Source organism: Dreissena polymorpha, chromosome 15 (genome assembly GCF_020536995.1).
Source record: "Dreissena polymorpha isolate Duluth1 chromosome 15, UMN_Dpol_1.0, whole genome shotgun sequence".
Lineage (NCBI taxonomy): Eukaryota > Metazoa > Mollusca > Bivalvia > Myida > Dreissenidae > Dreissena > Dreissena polymorpha.
Genome location: NC_068369.1, coordinates 16,474,572 through 16,498,565, shown reverse-complemented (window position 1 = coordinate 16,498,565; position 23,994 = coordinate 16,474,572). Strand labels below are relative to the sequence as shown.

Genomic DNA, 23,994 nt, shown 5'->3' with positions numbered 1-23,994 from the left:
ACATTGCGAGTAAACTGATCGCTAACCATATGCACACACTTGTTTCCGTGACATACATCCACTGAGTAGATTACAAATATGTTGTTGCTATCTTAAACATTTTTATGCATCGTTGATTATCACAGACATTTTATTAATTCCTTCTAAATCTATAATCTCGATCGTTAATTTGATCGTTTACGACGTTATTTGCCATTTTATCCGAGTCACAGTTTAATTATGTATAGTCCGCCATGTTGTTAAAATGTCAAATGATGTAAGCGACAGGTGCGCATATCAACGTAAAATCTTATAATATGTCCGCCTAATACGCGATTCGAATTTTGTTTAATTATTAAACGTCTCAGTAATTATTTCAATAATTAATTATCTTAAAGAAGATATCGATAAAGAATTAATTTGTTTGTGGTTTTAAATGTAATTATGCGTAAAAATGTATGTTTTGATATAACTGAATTATGCATGAAATGCACAATTGCCACGAGGATAACATCGAGTTTTTCACCAAAAGTCTCCGAAGTAACAGTCCGCGATTTTATTGTGGAGGAGTACACATTACCGACCGATAAGTGCGCTTGGTATAACAGCCTCTGGCATTATCGATTGATACTGACACGGGGTTATTCATGCATGACTAATTCACAACCGCGTGAATCTTCGCTGCCTTGGGGCCATAATCTGATACTAGTTGACTTAGAAGTTTGGTCAAGGGGCAATTTAGATGTTATCAATAATGGCGGAAAACAGTGGGTGCTCATGAAAGGGCAGGGCGGTGGCCTTTGGAAAGGGTAGCGTGGCGCTAAATGGCTTTGAAAGGGGCAGCGTGGCGCTACAAAAAAAGGGCATGGCGCCGTGCCACGCTAAAACGGCCTGGAAAAAACACTAGCCTGATAATAATACTCATTGATTTACAAGGTTTTGTATGGTGTTGCGCAGACGGGAAAATACCAAAACAAACTGACAATTTTTAACCAGGTTTTCCGAAGGAAAAAACTGGTTATTAGATTGGCGAATGCGGGCGGGCTGGCTGGCTGGCTGGCGGGCGGGCAGAACAAGCTTGTCCGGGCCATAACTTTGTTGTTCATTGTGAGATTTTAAAACCATTTGGCACATTTGTTAACCATCATTAGACGGTGTGTCGCGCGAAAAAATTACGTCAATATCTCCAAGGTCAAGGTAAAAAATAGCCATAAATGAGCTTGTCTGGGCTATAACTATGTCATTCATTATGAGATTTTAAAATCATTTGGCACATTTGTTCACCATCATGGGACGGTGTGTCGCACGAAAGAATCACGTCAATATCTCCAATGTCAAGGTCGCCACGACTAAAAATAGATTTATTTTAAAACAAACTTACAAAGGGGGTTAATTTTGTTTGTTCATTTCAAAAGTTCAGTTTGAGTTGTCTCCCTTTATCAGATTTTTTTTCACAATGAAAACCTGGTTTTGTGACAATATTGTCCCTTGTTCTATAGGTTCACTTGTTTGAAAGTAAGATTTCACCTGTTTAAAATGTATTCTGAGCGCAACATGCTAATGGCGAGCTTTTGTGATGAAAATTTCATCAGTTGTGCATTTTGTGTTGTCTGTCATCGACATTTATTTTTAAACACCTTTTGCTGTCTGTTACTTTATAACTCATAATACTATTTAATCAAAGCGCTGAAGGCACTGTAGGTGTTCCCTGTTGTAAAATGTCGTCCTTAATTAGCTTGTGTGAATTGCACAGGCTAATCAGTATGCACAGGCTAATCTTATTTGACATGCATTAAGCCCCGTTTTCCCTGAAAGCAGTCAATATGTACAGATTTCAATGATAAACACTATACTGGCCAATCTCGTCTTACAAGCTGTTAAACACTATTAGTCATATAAACCCTCTGCAGTGTACCAGTGGTGAAGTATTAACAGGCAAATGTGGTGGTTATCTTTCCTAGCAGACGCTCTATATAGCATTTGTCGTCTGCTGCAACAGGCAGTGGTTGTCTTTCCATACCGTACTTAAGGCTTCTAAGCACATACTGATTTGCAAAATATGGTCTGTAACATCAGTGTGAGCTAACGCTCACACTAAAAATAATTTACCAATAATGTTAACCATGTGAAGAAAATGTGTCACATTGGTCAAAGGTCAAGTGAACACTATTGTCAAAAGGTCAAACATGTGAATTGTTCAGCTTGTAAAATAATTACAAGCGATATCAACAATGGGTCAGACATGGTGCCGACAATGGGCCAGACATGGTGCCGACAAGCGTCAAGTTACTTGTTGCACAGGGAGTGGCTGCATATCAATTAACTCTTTCAGTGCTGGAACCGAATTTTCAAGGCCTTTGCAAACAGTTTAGATCCAGATGAGACGCCACAGAACGTGGCGTCTCATCAGGATCCAAACTGTTTGCTATTCTGATAGTATTCTTTAAAAAAAAATCGAAGAAAAATGCTTATTTTAGAAATTCTGCAGACGACATTTTAGCAGACGACAAATTTCCCAGCATGCAAAGGGTTAATCTGTGCAAATATTTAGGACAGGCTGTTTGAGAACAACTAGAGGGAAAATGATAGATGTTCATTTATGAAAGAACAAGAGAGCTTAATGCTGCCATTTTGTACCATAGTGACTGTTCAATGAAAAATAAATGGTTTATATTATAAAATATGTAGGCTTTAACAAAAATGAATAGAAAAACTACAACTCTGTTGAAAATGAACCTTGTAGAAAAAAGACGAACATCTTATCAATTTGTTATTACCTCAGTGTAAACTGGTGCTAAATGTTTACCTGGCATTTCATTTCAAACAAGAGTGTTATAATTCTATGATGATTTTGCTTCATTGTGTGGCACATGCTTCCTTTATTAACTTTATTAACTATCATAATGAAAATGTTTTACCTTAAGTGGACATTTTCCTGTATGGGCCAGTGCAATCTTGTTTATCCAACCTGTGATAAAATGTGAATTGTCATGAACAAAAACAAAATAGGTTGTGTTCCTATCCTGGTCAACAATGAGGGTTTCATTAAACAAAGCTGTACATTTCTCACTCCAGGCACACCATTGTGTCTTTTGTTATCATCATTTTGCCACAAGCTTGCGGACAGGGTTCATTTATAGATAATATCTTAAGTCAACCTTAAACGAACATTTATCAGAACAGCTTATATATATAAGTTTACCTAAAAATATTCATTTATCTTGTTAAAAGTTATTTGTAATATAAAGGTGTATTTCCCCCCAAAACAGTTAAAGTAAAATGCATAGGATCAGATTTCATTTTATGCGTTTCTGGAAATAAGACAGAATGAAAAATTGATCAATTCCCTGCTTCTACTCAATAACACTGTATTATGTGAATTTATAATAAGACAACCAAAACTTGGAATGGACATTGATTTCAGTGATTTTCTCAAACAAAACTGTTGAGTGCCTGTTATGCATGTATTTTTGTAGTATTAAGTCGATACTTTGAGTATGATAAGCACTCATGCATGCCTTTTTGAGGAGCGAGGGGGGGGGGGGGTTATTTCAAAAAGTGCAAACATCCAGTTTTATTACCAGTTTCATTGTAAAATTTATTTATATCATGCAATTCTATAATTTTATGCAGTTGTCTATTTTAGAAAAAAAAGTCAAAGTCAACAGATAAAACTGCATATGATGCAATTTGTTGAAAAAAACAACAGTTTATTTCAAGATTAAAGGGGCCTTTTCACAGATTTTGGCATGTTTTGAAGTTTGTTATTAAATGCTTTATATTGATAAATGTAAACATTGAATCCAAAAAGCTCCAATAAAAAACCAAGAATAAAATTTAAAAAATAAAAAAAAGGTAACCCTCATCAGGGCTCAAATCACTGACCCCTGGAGTCCTGGAGTAAAAAGTCTACCATTTAGACCACTCGGCCATTCTTCTGAATACAATGCCAGATGTATTTTAAACTTTATATAACCAATCCTCATAGTTTCAAAAAATATAATGACAACTACAGAACTCTCCAAATTATTAATTCGTTAGGCGTTGCAACGCTTTATTATTTTCGGGTTTTTAAATCGTCAAATAATGCATATAATGGCTATTTTAGAGCATGGTCAATGTTCAGTATTACTGTTTACTCACAAATAGCATACCTAAAACGAAAATTTGCGAATCTGAAACAACTTTTTATGTCCCCCACTACAGTAGTGGGGGACATATTGTTTTTGCCCTGTCTGTCTGTTGGTCTGTCTGTCTGTTTGCGCCAACTTTAACATTTTGCAATACTTTTGCTATATTGAAGATAGCAACTTCATATTTGGCATGCATGTGTATCTCATGAAGCTGCACATTTTGAGTGGTGAAAGGTCAAGGTCAAGGTCATCCTTCAAGGTCAGAGGTCAAATATATGTGGCCAAAATCGCTCATTTTATGAATACTTTCGCAATATTGAAGATAGCAACTTGATATTTGGCATGCATGTGTATCTCATGGAGCTGCACATTTTGAGTGGTAAAAGGTCAAGGTCAAGGTCATCCTTCAAGGTCAGAGGTCAATTATATGTGACCAAAATCGCTCATTTTATGAATACTTTTGCAATATTGAAGATAGCAACTTGATATTTGGCATGCATGTGCATCTCATGGAGCTGCTCATTTTGAGTGGTGAAAGGTCAAGGTCAAGGTCATCCTTCAAGGTCAGAGGTCAAATATATGTGGCCCAAATCGCTTATTTTATTTATACTTTTGCAATATTGAAGATAGCAACTTGATATTTGGCATGCATGTGTATCTCATGGAGCTGCACATTTTGAGTGGTGAAAGGTCAAGGTCATCCTTCACAAGGTCAAGGTCATCCTACAATGTCAAACATCATATAGGGGGACATTGTGTTTCACAAACACATCTTGTTTTAATATGCAATTTACCCAAACATAAAAAGGCCCCTATAATGTCTTATTCCATCTTCAAATAATGGTTATTTTTCTGCATTAATTGTATTACCTGTATTCCAAGGTCACACATAGTAGGTTGTTTCATTGAACAATGCCAGTTTGTACTAGTGTTCCATTCTTCAACCTATTTTTGGTAAGGTCACTCTTTTCAGCATTTTGGTTTAAATGTCCTTGAGCTATTTCTGTTCATGATGATCTGTAAACCTGCATTATCTTACATCTTAATCTTTCATTTAGCTTGTAACTGGTAGTGTTTACTTCATAACCTGTTTGTACTAAATTACATCTGGTCATATCTCGAAATATGTCATGACTCGGTGAGTTGACAGCTTGAGAGATTGATCAACTGAATGAAAAAACTCCAGTTGTGACTGAATTTGTTAAATGTTCTTTTTCTGATAACCTTCACTTCTTCTGCAATAATTTTATGAATTATATGTTAGGTTATACCTTTAGCACTTAGATACGTATTTTTACGCATTTGTAGTCCCTTAAAAAGTTAAATTGAATTAAAGATCTTTCTTACCATGTTCAAGTTTTAGAGGCTTCATTTCCAACCCTAAGATTCTGATGAGCAGCAAACAGCATATTGAATCTGAACAGACTGCGAGTTACTCGCAAGCTGTTCTGGTTTTATCCTGTTTGCACATAGCCATTTTAAATCTGCTTGTAAGTGGGAAAAGGTTAAATGTCCTTGTTCCTTAACCTTCACTTCTTCGGCAATAATTTTATGACTTGTATGCTAGGTTATGTAGTAGACATATGATATTATCCGAAGACTATTATGCGAAGTTGGAATAATAAACACAATTTTTGGAAGAAACAATTTTATTTCAACATTGCTGTTTATACAGTTTTAACTGTTGTATTTATTTGTTTTGACAAATTATATGTAAAATAGACTGCTTCATATAAATTGTATTCATTTAAATTGATTTTACTACAAAGTTGTAATTATATATATTTTATATAAAAAAAATAGTTCCTTAAAAAAAACCTTTGTTTATTCCTGCTTGAACGAAGTTTTGAAATACAGTGAAAATGATAAAATCAAGATCACTTTTTGTGAAGAAGTCCTGAAAAATTGCTTCTATAATTAAAGAATTGACATAATATTACGAACATAATAAAACAGATCAGGAAATGCACATGTTTATGCGTAAGGATTAATCGCCAAAATGATGTCCATTACAAGTTTGATTTTCTATTCAAAATTCACATATTACATTGTTACATGCATTATTGTGAAAAATTATGGTCATTTGATTTAAGAAAATGAAAACTATTTTCTTGAAATATCAAGCTATGATATTAATAAATAATTATCAATTAAAAATAAGTATTTTACAGTGTATAAATAAAAAGTAAGCTTAAAAAAGTAAGTATTGATATAAATAAATTATTTTAAACTTAAAAATTAACATTTTACAGTTTCTAAATAAACATTAATTATTAGTTTAGATACATTTTTTAATTATCAAATCTTTTAGAATAAGCATGGAGAACAATAGATAATTTATGTGCTCTGTTGCATTTCAATTTGTTTTAGATTTAAAACCAACAACAAGCATTAAAATGTTTTGACACATGATGCAACATTGACAAAACTTATATTGTGTTTGGCTGTCAATATTGACACAACCTTTGTGTGACCTTTTTGGCGGGAAGGGGATGCAGGAAATATCATATGGGCTATGCTCTGTGAAAAGAGGGTTTAACGCATGCATGTTTAGTGTCATCCCAGATTAGCCTTTGCAGTCCGCACAGGCTAATCAGAGACGACATTTTCCACCTAAACTGGATATTTGCTAAGGAGAGACTTTTTTTAGATCTTTAAACGTAAAATACCATACAAGTGGAAAGTATTGTAACTGATTAGCCTGTGCAGACTGCACGGGACGACACTACGCATGTGCATTTAACACCATTTTCACAGAGTGCTCAGCTCATATTGTTTGTTTACTCTGAGGCCACCACACAATTGATGTGACCAACACAAATTTGTAGAACTATAAAACATTTTTGATTCATCAATGGAGATGGAGAAACAGAACAATGACTAAATTTTATAGTTTAGGCATAAACAAATTCTGTCCTTAGGGCAACAATCTTTGATAAATTATGCAGGATGGTGCTACGACTGTGTTGTTTTTCTGCCCCCGGTAGGGTGGCATATAGCAGTTGAACTGTCAGTCCGTCTGTCTGCCTGTCTGTGTGTCCGTCTGAAAACTTTAACATTGGCCATAACTTTTGGAATATCGCTACTTAGCAACTCATGGGGCTGCACATTTTGAGTGGTGAAAGGTCAAGGTCATCCTTCACGGTCAAAGGTCAAAAACTAAATCCAAGGGAAATAACAAGCTTTAAAGGGAGATAATTTCTATTTTATATCATTTGAAAGGTACAGAGAAGTAATATTTTTTAAAGGTATATAATAAAAATTAATTTTTTATTTCAAAGCGGCGCAGTAGGGGGCATTGTGTTTCTGACAAACACATAGCTTGTTTTGCTGTCTTTTAATTGTTTATCCTTGTCTTATTTCATTTAGTAATGGTAATTTATTAGCCTAGAGTTATCTTGGCTTGATGTCTTATAAACTCTAAGAAGAACTTTAGATAGCTCTTTAGTTTTGTCAAAATAGAAAAGAGTATCATTATAAAGTATTATACAATCTTGTTAACAAATATTGAAAACAGGCCTATGGAATAATATTTGAATATAATTGAATACTTTAAGGACAGAATCAGGGCTCAACATAAACTTTTGAAGCCACTTGTCCGGTCGGTCAAGTAGACCAAAATTTCACTTGTCCTGACCAAAACGCAACTTGTCCTGACCACTATTTCTATTCTGCTCAGTACTTTACAAAATAATGAAATAATACAAAATGCTCAAATCATAAAGACTTAAATCGTTCAAAATACATGTTAACATAATTGTAGGCAATTTCAATAGTCAGTTCGACTAGAATAATAGGAAAACTCAAGATTATTGATTTTTAAACATTATACAATGCCATAATACCTGACAAAAACTTGTGTTTTGCCACCATAAAGCAGAAAACTGATATTTTAAACAACATGAACACAACTCATAAATGGGAATGATGTTGTAAAATCATTCTGTACATACATAGAGATGACATCACTACATGTACGTTAATAGTCTGTAAGGCTGGTGTGTACCGGCAGGGTTCGCACAGGGCTTGAAAAGTGCTTGAAAATGAGTCCTCGGCTTGAAAAGCCCTTGAACAAAGGTTGGCCTTGAAAAAGTGCTTGAAAAGTGCTTATTTCATGTAAAAAAAGCCTTGAAAATGATTATTTCTGCTCAAAATTACTATTATCATCGCTTTAAATATTAACTTAAATCGTTCTTAAGGGAAATATTATGAAAATTTATCATAAATTCCTTCGCGCAGAAAGTTGAGTACGAAATATAAGCTTTATACACTATTGAGTACGAAATGTTATGCGTACACGTCACAGATTATGTGTACTACGTCAGAGGTTCTTCGTTGTGATCAATTTTCGCGAGTGAAAACGAAAACAAAGTGTCGTTTCAAACCAGGGTGGTAAACTGAATATTCCTGGGTACAGAAAACAAATGACATTCGAAAAGCACATTGTCGAGTCTGTATGAAGACCATTGCTGTTTAGGGGGTGGGGGAAAGCGCTTTGAAAAGCCACAAGAAAGGGGAAACCCACACAGAAAACATGAAATTGAGAATCAATGTGTTTGTTTGTAATAACTTTAAAAAGTAAATACATATGTGAGACTCATTGAGTTAAGGATGGATATTAAAAACATGTATTTGTTTGTAATTAAATAACATGTATGAGTTAATATGGTATAAGTTTAATGTGTTTGAGCAAATAAATGACATTTACTGTGTTAATCTGGCTTGAAAATGCATTTTTTAAAGGAAACTAACGTACTGTTCTTGGCCTTGAAAATGAAAATTTGGCCATAAAAAGTCATTGAAAAGTGCTTGAATTTAGGTTTGCGATTTCTGTTTGAACCATGACCGGTGTCGTAAAATGCAAATTCTTTACAAGGGAGAATATTCTTGTTATAAAGAAAAATGTTAAGGGTTGCTTCCCTTGTGAACAGTACGGTGTAGTATCCCATAGAACAATCGGAATATCTCGCGCTTTGTCGTTTAAACATAAACAAAATATAATCAAAAAAGTTTTGTGGTAACTCCACAGAAATAATGGATTTGAAGGCATTTTTTCTAAGTAATTAAATTATAATGACCACTTGTCCCATCGAACTAGCAAATTCTTTATTTACTTGTCCGTACTAACAATTCGGTTGTCCCGGACAGTCGGACTACTGTTAATGTCGAGCCCTGCAGAATATTATAAAACCAATGTTGTAATTCGTTGCCAAACAAACAATGTTGCAATAACAGCCCAAGTCTTTTGAAACTTAAATTATTTACTAAAGTAGCTGAAAACAGTTCAGTACAAGAAATTGTTAACTCAGATTTTTGTCGAGGCTAACATTCAGCATGTTCAGGTTTTATGCTGTTTGCTGCTTATCAGTTTGTAAGGGTTGGAAATGAAGCCTTAAAACTTGAATCTTAGTAAGAAAGGTCTTTCATTAAATGTAACTTTCTAAGGGACTACGAATGCGTTAAAACTAAGTGGTTAAGTGTTAAATTAAGGTCTCAATGATTATCTGCTCATACTTTGTATAATTTTGAAGGTTAATATTAATTAGGTCCCATATAGCGTAAATTCTTCTTAACCCTTGCAGTGCTACAACCGGATATATCTGCCATAATTTGTATTTCATATGTGTTCTGCTGGCTGGAGTTTTTCTAATAAATCCAAATTTGTCATCCTGTATACCATTTATAATCCAATTCATGACACTTCAATGTGACTTTTATGTTTATTAAAGCATCTTAAATGAAACTTTAGATTGGATTATTATGGAAAACAGACCCAACATTACTAGTTTGAGTCACAATTATTGTAAGTTCAGCTCAAGATGAATATTTAACCCTTTGCATGCTGGGAAATTTGTCGTCTGCTAAAATGTCTTCTGCTAAATTTCTAAAATTAGCATTTTCTTTGATTTTTTTCAAAGAATACTATCAGAATAGCAAACAGTTTGGATCTTGATGAGATGCCACGTTTTGTGGCGTCTCATCTGGATCCAAACTGTTTGCAAAGGCCTTCAAAATTCGGTTCCTGCACTGAAAGGGTTAATGAGAGAAAATCTAGACTTTGCTTGTATCCGTATATAGGTGCCATGAAAAAATGAAACAACTTTTAATGGTAAAAAGTGCGTCTTAATTCGCCATAGATTGGTATGTACCTTGGTTGTGTGTGTCACAAGTTTTTTAAGTTCATCTCAAGATAGGATATGTACAAAAATCATTTCTAACACTAAGTTCCATGGTTAACCCTGTCCCACTCAGAAGCAAAGTGAAAATCGCTATTTGAAAACAGCTTAAAACCAGAACCGCCTGCGAGTGACTCGCAGCCTGTTCAGGTTTTATACTGTTTGCTGCTCGTCAGTTTCTTGGGGTTGGATATTAAGCTTTTAAAACTTAAATCTAAGTCTGCAATAAAATTTATTTTTCTAAGGGACTACAAATGCGTCAAAAAACGTATCTTAGTGGTTAAGGTTCATGTGAACTAAAAGTGTAAGCAGTCTATCCGTTGTAACTGGTTTACAAAAGGAGTTTAGCATGAAAGAATTGTAACAGGGAAATACTTGAGCCTTGCTGTGAAAAAAACAGTTCGCACAGGCTAATCATGAACAACGCTTTCCGGTGCTATGGTATTTCCATAAACTTCCAATTTAGGCAGAAAGTGTCGTCCCTAATTAGCCTGCGTGGATGGCATAGGCTAATCCAGGACAACACTTTTCACACATGCATTAAGCCCAGTTTTCGCAGAGCAAGGCAGATGTCTTTATCAGATGTCAGTACACAGATATTGGAGAATTGTGGCGGTTTTGTGCTGATGCTGTTATAACTGGTATAGGGACTATTGGAAATATCTGCAAAGTTATCTCAGTGTGGCCTATGCAAAGGAAGAAATCAGCATATAACAGGGGATAACTGGAATCAGCATTAAGCCTACAGTTCAATGCAGAATTGTTGTAGCTTGTTAAGCCTGGCATATGAGTTAATCATTGTTTTACATTGAGGTTTAAAAGCTTTATTTTTTGTTATATATACTGCACAATATCCATAACGCTGTCTTGATAACAAGATGGTTGTGATGAAAGGTTTTGAGGTACGTTTATGAATTGGTAAACTAATTGGTTATTTGGTACATGATAATTTGGTAAAAAGTATATTCAGCTTTCTGCTAGTGATTATTAAATGTATGCAGAGTGCTAATGAAATGTGCTGGGAAGAGAAGAGTTAAGGGACAAATCATATTGGAAGGGGTTTGAGTTCGAAGCTGGTGGGGGTAGGGGAATGTAAATAGAGGGGCAAATCATGTTGAATAGAATGAGTGAAGGGGCTGGGGGGGGGGGGGGAGGGGGTGGGGTAAGTAAACTTGGATAAAAGGTCTAATCATGTTTAAGTGGTTGAGGTTAAAGCAGGGGTAGGTTACTTTGGAATGGAATGCATGGTATTTGCATAAAGTCTTGGTAACAAAAAGCCCCCCCCCTCCCCGGCCCCCATCTCCACAGCAACCCTCTAGACTGCTGAAAAATTACATAGTTTTGCCAAATCATTATATTTGAACACATATGTAATATTTTTAAAGGCATTGTTAAAGCCGAAATATAATTTGGAGTCACAATTTTCACATGCATTGCCATTTGGTTATTTGGACAAATATAACTTAAGAACATGAAAATGCTTATGCGACCAGTGAACACTAATAAAGCTGTCTGCAGCCCATAACTTTAAAAACAATCAAAGGCTTAAATATAAACATTTTGCTTCTTAGGCCACGACTTTTTTTTTTATTGGTTTACAAAAATTATTTTGAAAATGGTCCATCGGGCGGTCGAAAAAAAAAAAAAAAAAAAAACATCATTGGAAAAAAAAGTTAATACTAATAACATCAGAACAAAGACAACATATCTTTTATAACCTTAAACACAGAGACAAAAAATCAAATTATGCAATGAAACACATCTATATCTTCAAATAAAATGAGTCCTAACAGCACATTATGTAACGTCAGGCAATTTTAAACACTGCATTACATGACATGCGTTCTTCTCCCATTAAAACGAAAAACTGCGCTTCATTTCCATAATTGGATGCGCACCATTACGCAATGCGATGCCCGTTGCATAAATCTTATATAAGATAAACTACTCATACACAAATTACCCGGTATGTGTTTGCTCTTACTCGACTTATGAGATCGTACATGAAAAAAAAATCGAGGTAGATCGATCCATGCGTCGTCGCGGTAATGTTTGTCAAAGTTGTTGTTGTCATGAAAACTCGTTGATTTACAACGCAAAACGTCTTATTTGAACTGACGCGAATTAATTTAATCATATTTGTCAACTTCGCTTTTGCTTTATTTTGATAATTTAATCCAAAGTTTAATGTTAGCAAGTGTTTTTTTTTACTGGAATTGTAAACAAGGAGTCGGTTAAAGTCTTCCGAAAATGTGCAGTCTGTGTGAATTGACAGTTTGACGTCATCAAAGGAAAGCCGCTTTCTGTCGGAAGCAATAAAGCGACAAATTTCGCGCCGAAAAAATTGGCTTCCTTTGTCTAGCAATCAACATGCCGAATCAATTGTATGTTTGGTTCTCAATTGCAATCCTCCAATTTAATAAAAGCACGTGCATAGCTCCGCCTTCGAATCTTTTGCAGAGAACGGAGGCGGAGTTTAACGGTTAATTGAGCTAGTGTTTTACACAAGTTGAGTTCCGATTTGCCGAAATTACTCGGCCCAAAGCGTTGAAACGACAAATACATTTATCAATGATTTTCCGAGATATACCGATTTGTTCCGATTTCCAAACTTTCTGTACAGTTCCTATAAACTATGGCGGACGTGTTTACAAAATTCCTAAACACATATATCGTAAATAATGGCAGTGTTTTATTGGATTATTTATACTAATTATCAAATACTATCGGGTTTGTTTAATATAATTAACATGTTAAACAATATAGTTGCGTCACAGACACGGAAATAAATTTTGATGGGGTCGACATTTGACTGACGCTGATTTTCTTATTGTCTGTAATTTTTACCCGAAATAAATTTTGAGAAGTGCCCATAAAAGGACTGGTACATAATGTGTCACATTGAAAAATATCCCGATCTCTGCAATTGAATATATGTGAACCAATCGTTGATTGTACTTACTTGATTTTATTTGCAACCGTACTCAAACCGGATCGTTTTTTTTCTCGTTTCGCTCGTTTTGCAGTGCGGTCGGGAATAAAATATTTAAAAAAAAGACGATTTTCCGATTTTATTTTTTTTCCCATTTTCCAAAAATTAGGGTCGGCGGTTTTGTAAACCAAGAAATATAAAAGTCGTGGCCTTACCTTTGCCAAATGTTCCAATAATTAATGTGATCTAATTGTTGCTGTGGTTATTGGTCTTGTAATGTTTATTACCAATAAAGAAACATTTCTTGCCCTTTTGACACTGTTCAAAGAACATGTCAGTAATTATGTTCATTTCTTAAGTTCAAAGCTTTTAAGACCGAAAGAATTTATATCAAATTTTAAATTGACCACCTGTACTCACTGGGGGCTGACGAGGTCAAAGCGTAGTCCGTTTCGCTACGACGTCGGGTATATGTTTTACTACGAAAACATGGTGTAAATACACTACTTAATCAGGCGAGTTCCATATTTTCTGGTGTTTATGGATTAGAGAACGGAACATCCAGTAATGGTAGGTACTTATTTTCAATACGAACTAATAACAAATGCGCGTAGTTGCAACCTTTAAGTTTATTTTGAGCTAAAATCGAAATATTTTGATTTGAAGCAATGCATAAGGTGGTTATTCTGTTAAAATAGCCAATTACGGTAACTTAAATTAAATAAAACTACATTTTACTTCGATTCAGTGTACAATACACATTTTTAAGTACAAAACAGGTTACGAACATATGTTTTAATTATGCAAATTCTTTGTTTCGAAGGAAATTACAAGTCGTTTTATGTAAAGGTTTCGCACAGAGTATGTATTGGTTGCGCAACGAAGTACAAATATAATGCATAGGTTGCTCAACGAAGTTTCTGTATCCATTTCTGGACATATCACATGCAGTTTTCAGTTACTGCAGACTGCCATTTCCCAGTGCAAAAGATGCTGTGCTTCACTGTGCGCATGAACATCCAAACGAAAAGGTTGAACCCGGTGAAAGCCTGCAGAGTCCCGGCAGAGCCCCGGTATACCGTCACTACGCCGGCACTCACCGGGGTTATACCGGCATCAGACCCCGGCAGAGCTGCGGCAACGCCCCGGTTTAACCGGGGACAACCGGGGCTCCACCGGGAAAGTATTCAAATGTTTAATACCTCCGGGATGAACCAGGAGTTACCGGGAAGGACCGGCAATAACCGGCTTGGCACTGGAAACAACCGGGACTGCATCGGGAACAACCGGGACGGTACCGTCAGAGCACCGGTTTACTTATGTAACGTAGCTATAAAGGGACTCTGCCGGCATTCACCGGGGCGTTGCCGTAGCTCTGCCGGGGTGGTTTTGGGCCCCGGTGGAGCTAAGGTGCCGTCCCGGTTGTTCCCGGTACAGTCCCGGTTGTTCCAGGTGCCACGCAGGTCGTTGCCGATCCTACCCGGTGACTCCCGGTTCATCCCGGAGGTATTAAACATTTTAATACTTTCCCGGTGGAGCACCGGTTGTCCCCGGTCGTCCACGGTTTATCCCGGTGGAGCACCGGTTCATCCCGGTAGGGCCCCGGTTCATCCCGGTAGATGCCTGATCACGCACTGGGGCTCCGCCGGCATCATAGTGAGACTGGGCCTTAACCGCATTGTAACACGAAGTAAATTTACCGGCCGTCATGTACGCAGTTAACAATAACCTGTGACAGAAACCCACTGCCACAACTTTACAACAATATATTGATTATGCAATTGCGGATTTGTGCCATTGGGGTCCTACTTTCCACACCTTACGGTTGTTACAGGTGTGGATTTTACAGGTACAATCATGTATACGAACATGAAATTCACCTCAAAATTAGTTGACGATTACCGATTTTCAAGAAAATCGCTTTGATATATACAATGTAAAAATCAAAATCCGTATGAGATAAATAATGATCAAAGTTGGAACATGGGATTTACTTTGACATAAGCAGAGTTTCGAGATAAGCGAGTTGGGAATAACGAGAATCGAATGTCATTTGATAAAGAGAACCGTATGCTGAAAACCTATCGTCGGTCTCTATCAAATGAACGTATAAGGGATTGTCAAAAGGTGAAGATGCGTCATTTTTATTGAGACCGACGACATTAGGTTCTCGACTCTCAACTGTCATCTTATATATGGATTTTCGATTTTAATCGTTTCCTTTGGCCTAGTCGTGAATGTAATTATATCATAATAATGTGCATTACCATGTCGACTGTGCGCTTCGGATCATGTTGTGCCGTTGTTACTACCTCTGTCTCAAAGGAAACATCCAGCCACTCCATGACTCTGTATTAATTTTTTTTCTTCTTTATTTTGCCTTTGAGAGATAACCAATACGTCTTCTGTGAGAAACGCATGCACGCTATAGCGTTGTCGTAGCGAGGCATATACGTATGCTGTCAGAGACATGATCATGCCTTATAATAATATGTAGCCTTTATTTCTGATAACTGGGTCACCCTACACATTTCTAAACACCCCAGTGGCTTAACAATACATAGATCAATATGGAAATTGTAAAATTGTGTCAATTAAACACAGTTGTAAACCTTAATTGCATTTTTTTAAAGTGAAACCTGACTTCGGTTTGATAAATCAGCGGTCTATTTCATGTTTAACCGCATAAACCAGACACATCTTGGATTATAATTTGATGTAACAGACCTATGAAATGACATTGTGCTTAAATTCAGAGTTTTGTTATTACAAAATCATAATCTTACATGTTTTAAACACAATTTTCGACTTATCCGTTCTCGATGTCATGTGTTTTTAAACAATGTTTTCGTAGTAAAACATATACTCGACGTCGTAGCGAAACGGACTACGCTTTGACCTCGTCAGCCCCCAGTGGTACTATTAGAGCTGCAAGTAGGGTGTGGGATTGCATAAATAGCCCCATTGATGCAAAAAGGTACCAAGTGCCTTCTAATTTCTATGTCACATTGTACCTTTTTGCACAAAGGGGGTGATGTATACTAATATATACAAGGGAAATGTTTAATTATCAAAAATACTTATTGATATAAGAAGATGAGGATTTTGTCACAGCGATTTATTTTACTTCTTTATAAAGTACCCGTAAAAGGTACTTTCCCAATTGAGGAAAAACTGCAAAATTCCCAATTGGCATCAGAAAATTCCAAAAGGAAGGACAATTTTGTTGATTTTGTTCCAAAAGCGCATTATCTGCAAGTGAATTTATGAGCACTGAAGCGGAACATTTCAAGCCAAAAGGCATGTAAAATAATATTTGACTTCATTTGTGCAATTAATACCAAGCAATTGAAAATACCACAATTCCCAAAGATTTCACGACACATTTTTTTCCAATTTCAGGTTTTTTTGCGCTAATTTTTGGCTCGGCTGTTTTCGGAGAAAACCCGAGGTATTGTCATAGCCAGCTCGTCGTCCGCCGTCCGCGTCATGCTAAAACCTTTACATTTTGTTAAGGTTTTGAACATTGGCTCTTAAATCAAAGTGCTTCAACCTACAACTTTGAAACTTCACATGTAGCTGCACCTTGATGAGTTCTACATGCCACACCCATTTTTGGGTCACTAGGTCAAAGGTCAAGGTCACTGTGACCTAAAAAAAAAAAAAAAAAAAATTCTGACAAGCTTTCATTTATAAGCTTGGCTGTTTTCGGAGAAAACTCGAGGCATTGTCATTGCCAGCTCGTCGTCCGCCGTCAGCCGTCTGCCGTAGGCGTCGTGCTAAAACCGTAACATTGGCTCTAAAATCAAAGTGCTTCCACCTACAACTTTGAAACTTCGTATGTAGATGCACCTTGATGAGCTCTACATGCCACACCAAATTTTGGGTCACTAGGTCAAAGGTCAAGGTCACTGTGACCTCTAAAAAAGCACCAAGCGTTGGCACCTGTTATGCTGTGCTCTTGTTCCCAATTGTCATGGTATGGGTACTTTTGCCAATTGGGAAAAGAAAATGCTGTATCATTAAAAATGTGTTGTTACAAAGGTAAAATGCATGCAAAGTAGTCTTATATATGATTCAAGTATGATTGGTTTCAAATAATAATAATCATTAAAGGAGTGGTATAAATTGACCAAATAATTGACGAGCTGTTATTCACCAATGTCAGTTTCTATCACAGTAATCGTATACATGTACTGTAAAATGATTTGTATTCGTTTATTATAAAAAGAGACTTATAGACTAATAAATTCATAGATTTCTAATTTTGGCAAAAAAACACACACAAAACAAAAAAGCCAACTAACTAATTATTCGTTTAGATCATAAATTCGCAGATGGTTGAGTCACGAAATCAATGAAAATTCATGTCCGAAAAAATAAGAATGATTTTACTGTTTTTCTGGATTTTAGTTGGATTTATTTTTTTTATTAAATCTTTGTTTACAAACTGCAGCAGCCGACAACTGTAGCAGACGATATGAAAATAACTTCTGCCATATAAATAGTTACTGTCCCTTTAATTGAAGTTTATTGAATCTTTTATTATGCTCCCCTTCGAAGAAGAGGGGGTATATTGCTTTGCTCATGTCGGTCGGTCGGTCGGTCCGTCCGTCCGTCCACCAGGTGGTTGTCATACGATAACTCAAGAACGCTTGGGCCTAGGATCATGAAACTTCATAGGTACATTGATCATGACTCGCAGATGACCCCTATTGATTTTGAGGTCACTAGGTCAAAGGTCAAGGTCACGGTGACTTGAAATAGTAAAATGGTTTTTGAATGATAACTCAAGAATGCATACGCGGCCAACAGGGCACACTCTGAACAATATTACTGAAGCAACTGGTCTGTAATCCTAAATCTATAATTATCAGTCCAATGAAACATTATCCTTTTAGTAAAATACAGTGGATCAGTAAAAATATTATCAGAATATGAGATTTATTTTTTGTATATTTTGTATATTAAATATTGTGTTAATGTTTAATTTTGTTGATTAATATAAATATAAGCAGGACAGGGGAGGTAATACACTATTATATCTTTGTTATATACAGGGGAAACAAATGCAATAAGTTTAAATTTATTGTTACAGCATTTGCCTCCCTTGTAATATATTTAAATTTTACCAAATGTAAGGCTAACTGCATTTTTGTAATGCATACTACTACTACTACTACTACTACTTCTACTACTACTACTACTACTACTCTACTACTGCTACTGCTACTACTACTATTACTAATTCTACTGCTACTACTACTACTACTACTACTACTCATACATGCCATACGTCCCGGATTGTCCGGGACAGTCCCTGAAATGAAGAACTTGTCCCGCTGTCCCAGAAATCTGTCAAATGTCCCGGAATTTACAAAATCCATATATACATGTACCTTATCTTAGGCTTAACTGCACCTCGAATCTGTGTATATCTGCAGCGTCTCCATGACAATGCCTACCCGAATAGGCAGACTACGCTACGTGTAAAAATCGATCAATTAACAGGGGTCCTGTTATCATATCGATTGTCTCACGTTAGCGGTCAAACCGAAAAGGCGGCATTGTTTAATGTGGATGTAAATTGACTTTAATCTTCTACGTCATTATTTCCCGCTGCGTAAGGGCAAAGGATAGTTGTTCACACATCTGAAGTCCAACAACGCTGAGTAAAAAATTAAAAGCAGTTTATGTTCGCACGTTTAACCACTAATGTGTGACTGTCCGGATTTTAAGTTGACGATCTACCGGTACTGTTTTGTTGTATTTGTTTTATTGTGATTGGTTGTATGTATTGTGAATCGATTTGAGTTGACGATCTAACGGTACTGTATTGTTGTATTTTTTATTATATAAATGTTATAAATGAATAAAGGCGTATCAACAACAACGCGTTACACACCGGTCTTAATAACAATAACGCAGTGACGTCACCATCTATGTTTAGAACGCTTACACTGAAAACACGTGGCTTGTATCTAGTAACGGAAGTAGTAATGTTTAATTTGACGTTAATAGATCAAGTGTATTTCGGATAAGCTTTCGAACTTTTGCAATTTACGATGCGAAACAAAAAAACGTACCAAAAATGCATATGTCTATAAATATCCCTACATTTTATACATGTCCCGGAAAATCGGCAAAAGTCCCAGACAATTTAACTCAATGTCCCGGAATTGGTCTGAAAAATTATGGCATGTATGCTACTACTACTACTACTACTACTACTACTACTACTTCTATTCCCTTTAACTTCAATATCACTTTATGTTGCTTGTTTCTTAATCTTGTTATTGTTTTAATGGGAAACTGTCAGTGCAATGTCATATAACAATCCATGTTTTTGAAAGCACCAACCAAATGAATATAAATAACTACTCAAAAATGGTTGCATATAAAACACCAAAACTATCACAATTAAATTATCACTTACCAAAATCAAAATACATGTCATTGATAATGTATGTATGATAACGATCTTGTAAGGCCAGCATTTTTTTATTATCTGTTTTTCGGGAGCGACCGACCCTATTTTTCGACAAATACAAATAAAAACAAAAGACACTTTCGTTATTTTTATTTACATTTCACTCGCCGACCTAGTATTTTATCCAAAACTAGAAAAAAAATTGCACAGATTGCCGAAAGTATTGTTCAAAATTTGTTTATAATACGGGTTGTTTCGTTGTGCCAATTTGACTTGTAAAGCGTCAGCGATTTTCATTGCAGCAAATACGACACGCTATTAGCCAATCAGTGAGCATTTAACAAATGATTTTCATATTGCATTTCCGAAATGGCGGACATTAACATCAACGAGACAAAGTACCTCTTCTCGAACCTCACCTCTTTTCGAACCCTTCATTTGTTTACATTTTATTCGCATGCGCACTACGTCACCGTTTTTTGTGTATATGTAATTTGTTTACGATGACTCATACGTAGCAGAAAATCGACGAAAATGCATCAAAACAGTTAGAATAAGTAGAATTATCATAAAACACAATAAACATCATCGTATTTCTTTATGCTTTTTACATATATAAGGATTTTCCTTAAAAAACTATAAAAACATGGTCTAATTTTTGTTGTCAACTTTGCTTGACAATTTACACATTTTGGCTGCTGCAATAAGTCACGTGACCATGGTCTAAACATGTGACTTATTTATTTTTAATGGTGTACACTGAAGGGTTCGAAAGCAGGTACTCGTTGTTTTGGGAGCATTGATATTTTTACATGATATGAATGTGCTGGAAACTTGCAAAAATCTGTTATCAAAAGAGGATTTACATAGCAATTAAAGTTGCCAGCCATGTAGAAACAAGTTATTTATCAAATAGAGTACTAATTAATATGTATCACTAATTTCAATATTATATTTGAGTCAAATTGACGTGTCAAAAATTAAGAGGTTCGAAAGATGGATTGTCCATGATAGCATATTTTAAAATCAAATTAATTAAAAACGGAGCAGAAACAATTAGAAAAGATAATCTTCAGAACACCATTGTTGGCATCATGCCCATATTATGTGATACGAAATTCAAAATAATAATGAGTTTTTGCAGATGATGCAGAGGTGTCACCAGCGATAACTTTCGGTGTGTAAGAAAGTTTTGGGTAGGTTTAATAAATATGCGTATTTATTAAAATGCATATCCTGTAATATTTTTATAGATAACAATCAACATCCCAAAAATGTCCATGAAGTACTACTTTACGTTTCTTTATAATGAACATGAGGACTGAACCACAGGTACTTGCATCAATAACTTGTTCGTATGTCCGTCAAAGTCACAAGAAAGTTTTATTTATTTTTCTTGACATTATTTTCCAAAAATGAGTTATTATTTAGCCGAAATATGATGTTCTATCAACTGTAAATAATGTTTTCATACTGCAAAATTTGTATTGCAAGGAATGCAAATAAATTTATCACACCTCAGGCTCTGTTGATAAATGTGCTCAATCGGCTCTATGTATTTGTTCCAAGGGTTATTATTATCTTCACATTTATATAGCTCTCTCTGTTTATTATATATCCAAAACATGTTATTGCTGTTTCTCCTTAAAATAATACAGACAACACATTCCATAGAAATTTTCATTTGAACTTAAACTGCGAATAAGAGAAGAACGAAATAATATGTGCAAAAGTTTACACGATTTTATTTTGACAATACTGTGAGTCTTTTACGAAATTATTAAATTAAATACTATTTTAAAATATGCAATTACATAGTTCAAAAGTTGTGTTCTATATATAATTAATCTTGCGAGTAAGTTATATACAGTCAGCAGAGTAATTCTACTAGAACAATTTAAATCCTTGCTATTTATACGGCTTTCACTTAAGAAAATGTTCAATGAAATAAATCTAGGTTTCTAGGTATATTGTGTCTTTTACCTCAATATTTTGTTGGGGCTAATGTGAAGCCAATGGACATGATACAAAACCTACGAAGATTACTGCCATACAATGTCACATACAAAATAATTATCACCTAAACCATGCGTTTTGAGAGAATAATATTGTTTAACTCTTTATTATATAAGTAAATATTAAGCATGTGAAACAAGAACGGGTTATTTTTAACTCCAAATGTATGATTTGATCACACCAATAAGAAGAAAACACTAACATGTTACACACCAAATATTGAACCCCTGACCCTTGAGGTGTCTGTGTTGTTAGGGATTATCAAAGACATTAATCTATATAAATCAGTTGACTCCTGGAGCGCAAACAGTTTTGACCACGGAGACATGCTTTGGGGAAACTTAGCAAAGAACCACTATATGGTTGGCATGCAACGCAACAAACCAAAGGGCCTTGCAGTTTCATAGAATGATTATATAATTTATATCTATAAGCAAAACAGTAACCCCTAGGGAAGGCAAATTTTCTGCATGATTTGAACAAACTTCAAAGAGAACCTCATAACGATGTTACACACCAAATATTGTAGTCATGCCTCTTGTGTTCACTTTACATATATAAACACTATAACTCTCTCTGAAAATAAAATGAAATGCAGCACATGTTTTTATAAGTCTATAACTCATGGTTTCTTAAATGAAATATTCACATTTTATGTACTCGAACTTTCACTACACAAAGTTTGGATCAAGATCAATTCAAGCCCAGTCTGATCAGGATCCAAAGTGTTCGCTTAACATCTTTCGAAGTACTAACTGAATGACGATTATGTTGAACAGTTTGGATCCTGATCAGACTGCTCTTTTGGAGCCAAAATGGTCGCAATCGCCCTAAGGTCCAATTTCCTGTTACGTGGCTTATTTTTTCTCATGATTACAAATTATCATGATATCAAGCAAGTCTGTTGTATATTAAATAGTATTTTTAGTGTGCATATTCCACCCATGGATGAAAGTTACAAAGTTGGTTGTTATTTAAAGCTATTAAACAATTTAAAAAGTTTTAAATTCTTTTTTATTTAAGTCAAATGCATGCTATTTTTGTTATAAACATACATAATGATTAACACTCAACAAAAGTTTAACGATCGCTATAATACACTACATACCTGGCGTAGTTAATGGTTACTATTGAAGCAATATAGTATAATACATGTGAAAGGTGCTTTTACATATAAATATATATAAAAATATGTTTGCTATTTTTATAAAAAGCTTCTACAACAGTGTAATAAGATATATAAAACACTTAAAGGTTAATGCAAGTATACATAAGGTTAAATTGGCTTAATTTTAAATTTTCAAAAAAAAATAAAAATCGGTTTAGACAGTTTTAGTTTTATTTTTTGGTAGACTGCTCACTTTTCATGATTTTATTTTTATTTATCCCCCCCGACTCAATTTTGCTGAAAAATTTCCCTTAAAACAAATATAAAAAAATTGCTGGCCTAAGTACAGAAGTCATGAGATTATAAACTCCTGCCCTTCCATTGTGCAAACCTATTTTACACCACATAAAGCAGAATATAATAAATGTATACACACTGATATCCCCTCTGACTAGCTAAAACCAGTACATACCATATAGTTCCTGCTGCATTGGAAATTGACTGCCTTACACACACATTTAATGGCTGTTGATTGCGGTGTACACTGTAGTCATCTACTGTGCTTATCCAAATCACTGTAGTCATTTACTGTGCTTATCCGGCTTTCCATGGGCTATTCACCGAATCTCTCTGGAACATTAGTTTTATCCCCCCTTTTCCATTGGATATTACGCGTCTGCTCCTTATTTCATCGGATACTACTCGCTGATTACGGAGAGTGACTCTTATTGTCCTGCTCTCATCAACTGGACATGAGGCACTGTTTCGTGTCCAAGTATAGTCCCAATGTTTGAGGTTAACGTTTGGATATTCTATTTCAAGAATGGACTATGCGTGGACTGTAAGCGACTCGTCTTCTTATGGTTCGATCTGGCATATTTTCAGCCCAAAGGGGCCGACCGCAAGCACAAGACCGACAGGGAAAAGATGGAAAAGCGGACAGGATCGGAAAAAGTGAGTAAAATGTTCTGTGTTCGTTTAAGCTTGTAAGATCGTTATTATTATGAGAATGTAGTATAACAAACATTACTATTATATGATGCTGATATGAGACATCAATCTTGGAATAGACTGTACTTTTAAAACAATACATAATAATTTGTTTAACTTGTTGTATTTATAAATTTTGACAAATCATAAGTACAATATAGACATACATAATTGCATCGTAAAATGATTTTACCACAAAACTGGACATTTAGTGGGATTTTCTTCAAATT

General features: G+C 35.3%; 1 protein-coding gene across 8 annotated transcripts in view; it reads left to right on the top strand.

Annotated features, from left to right (window-relative positions):
• LOC127861009 (transcription factor CP2-like) overlaps positions 1-23,994 on the top strand; it is a 120,823-nt gene that overhangs the window by 70,490 nt on the left and 26,339 nt on the right. For all 8 annotated transcript variants that reach the window (XM_052399356.1, XM_052399355.1, XM_052399358.1 and 5 more), the window contains one exon: positions 23,660-23,728. In XM_052399356.1, coding sequence (XP_052255316.1) covers positions 23,660-23,728 — 69 coding nt within the window. The remainder of the gene's footprint in view (positions 1-23,659; positions 23,729-23,994) is intronic.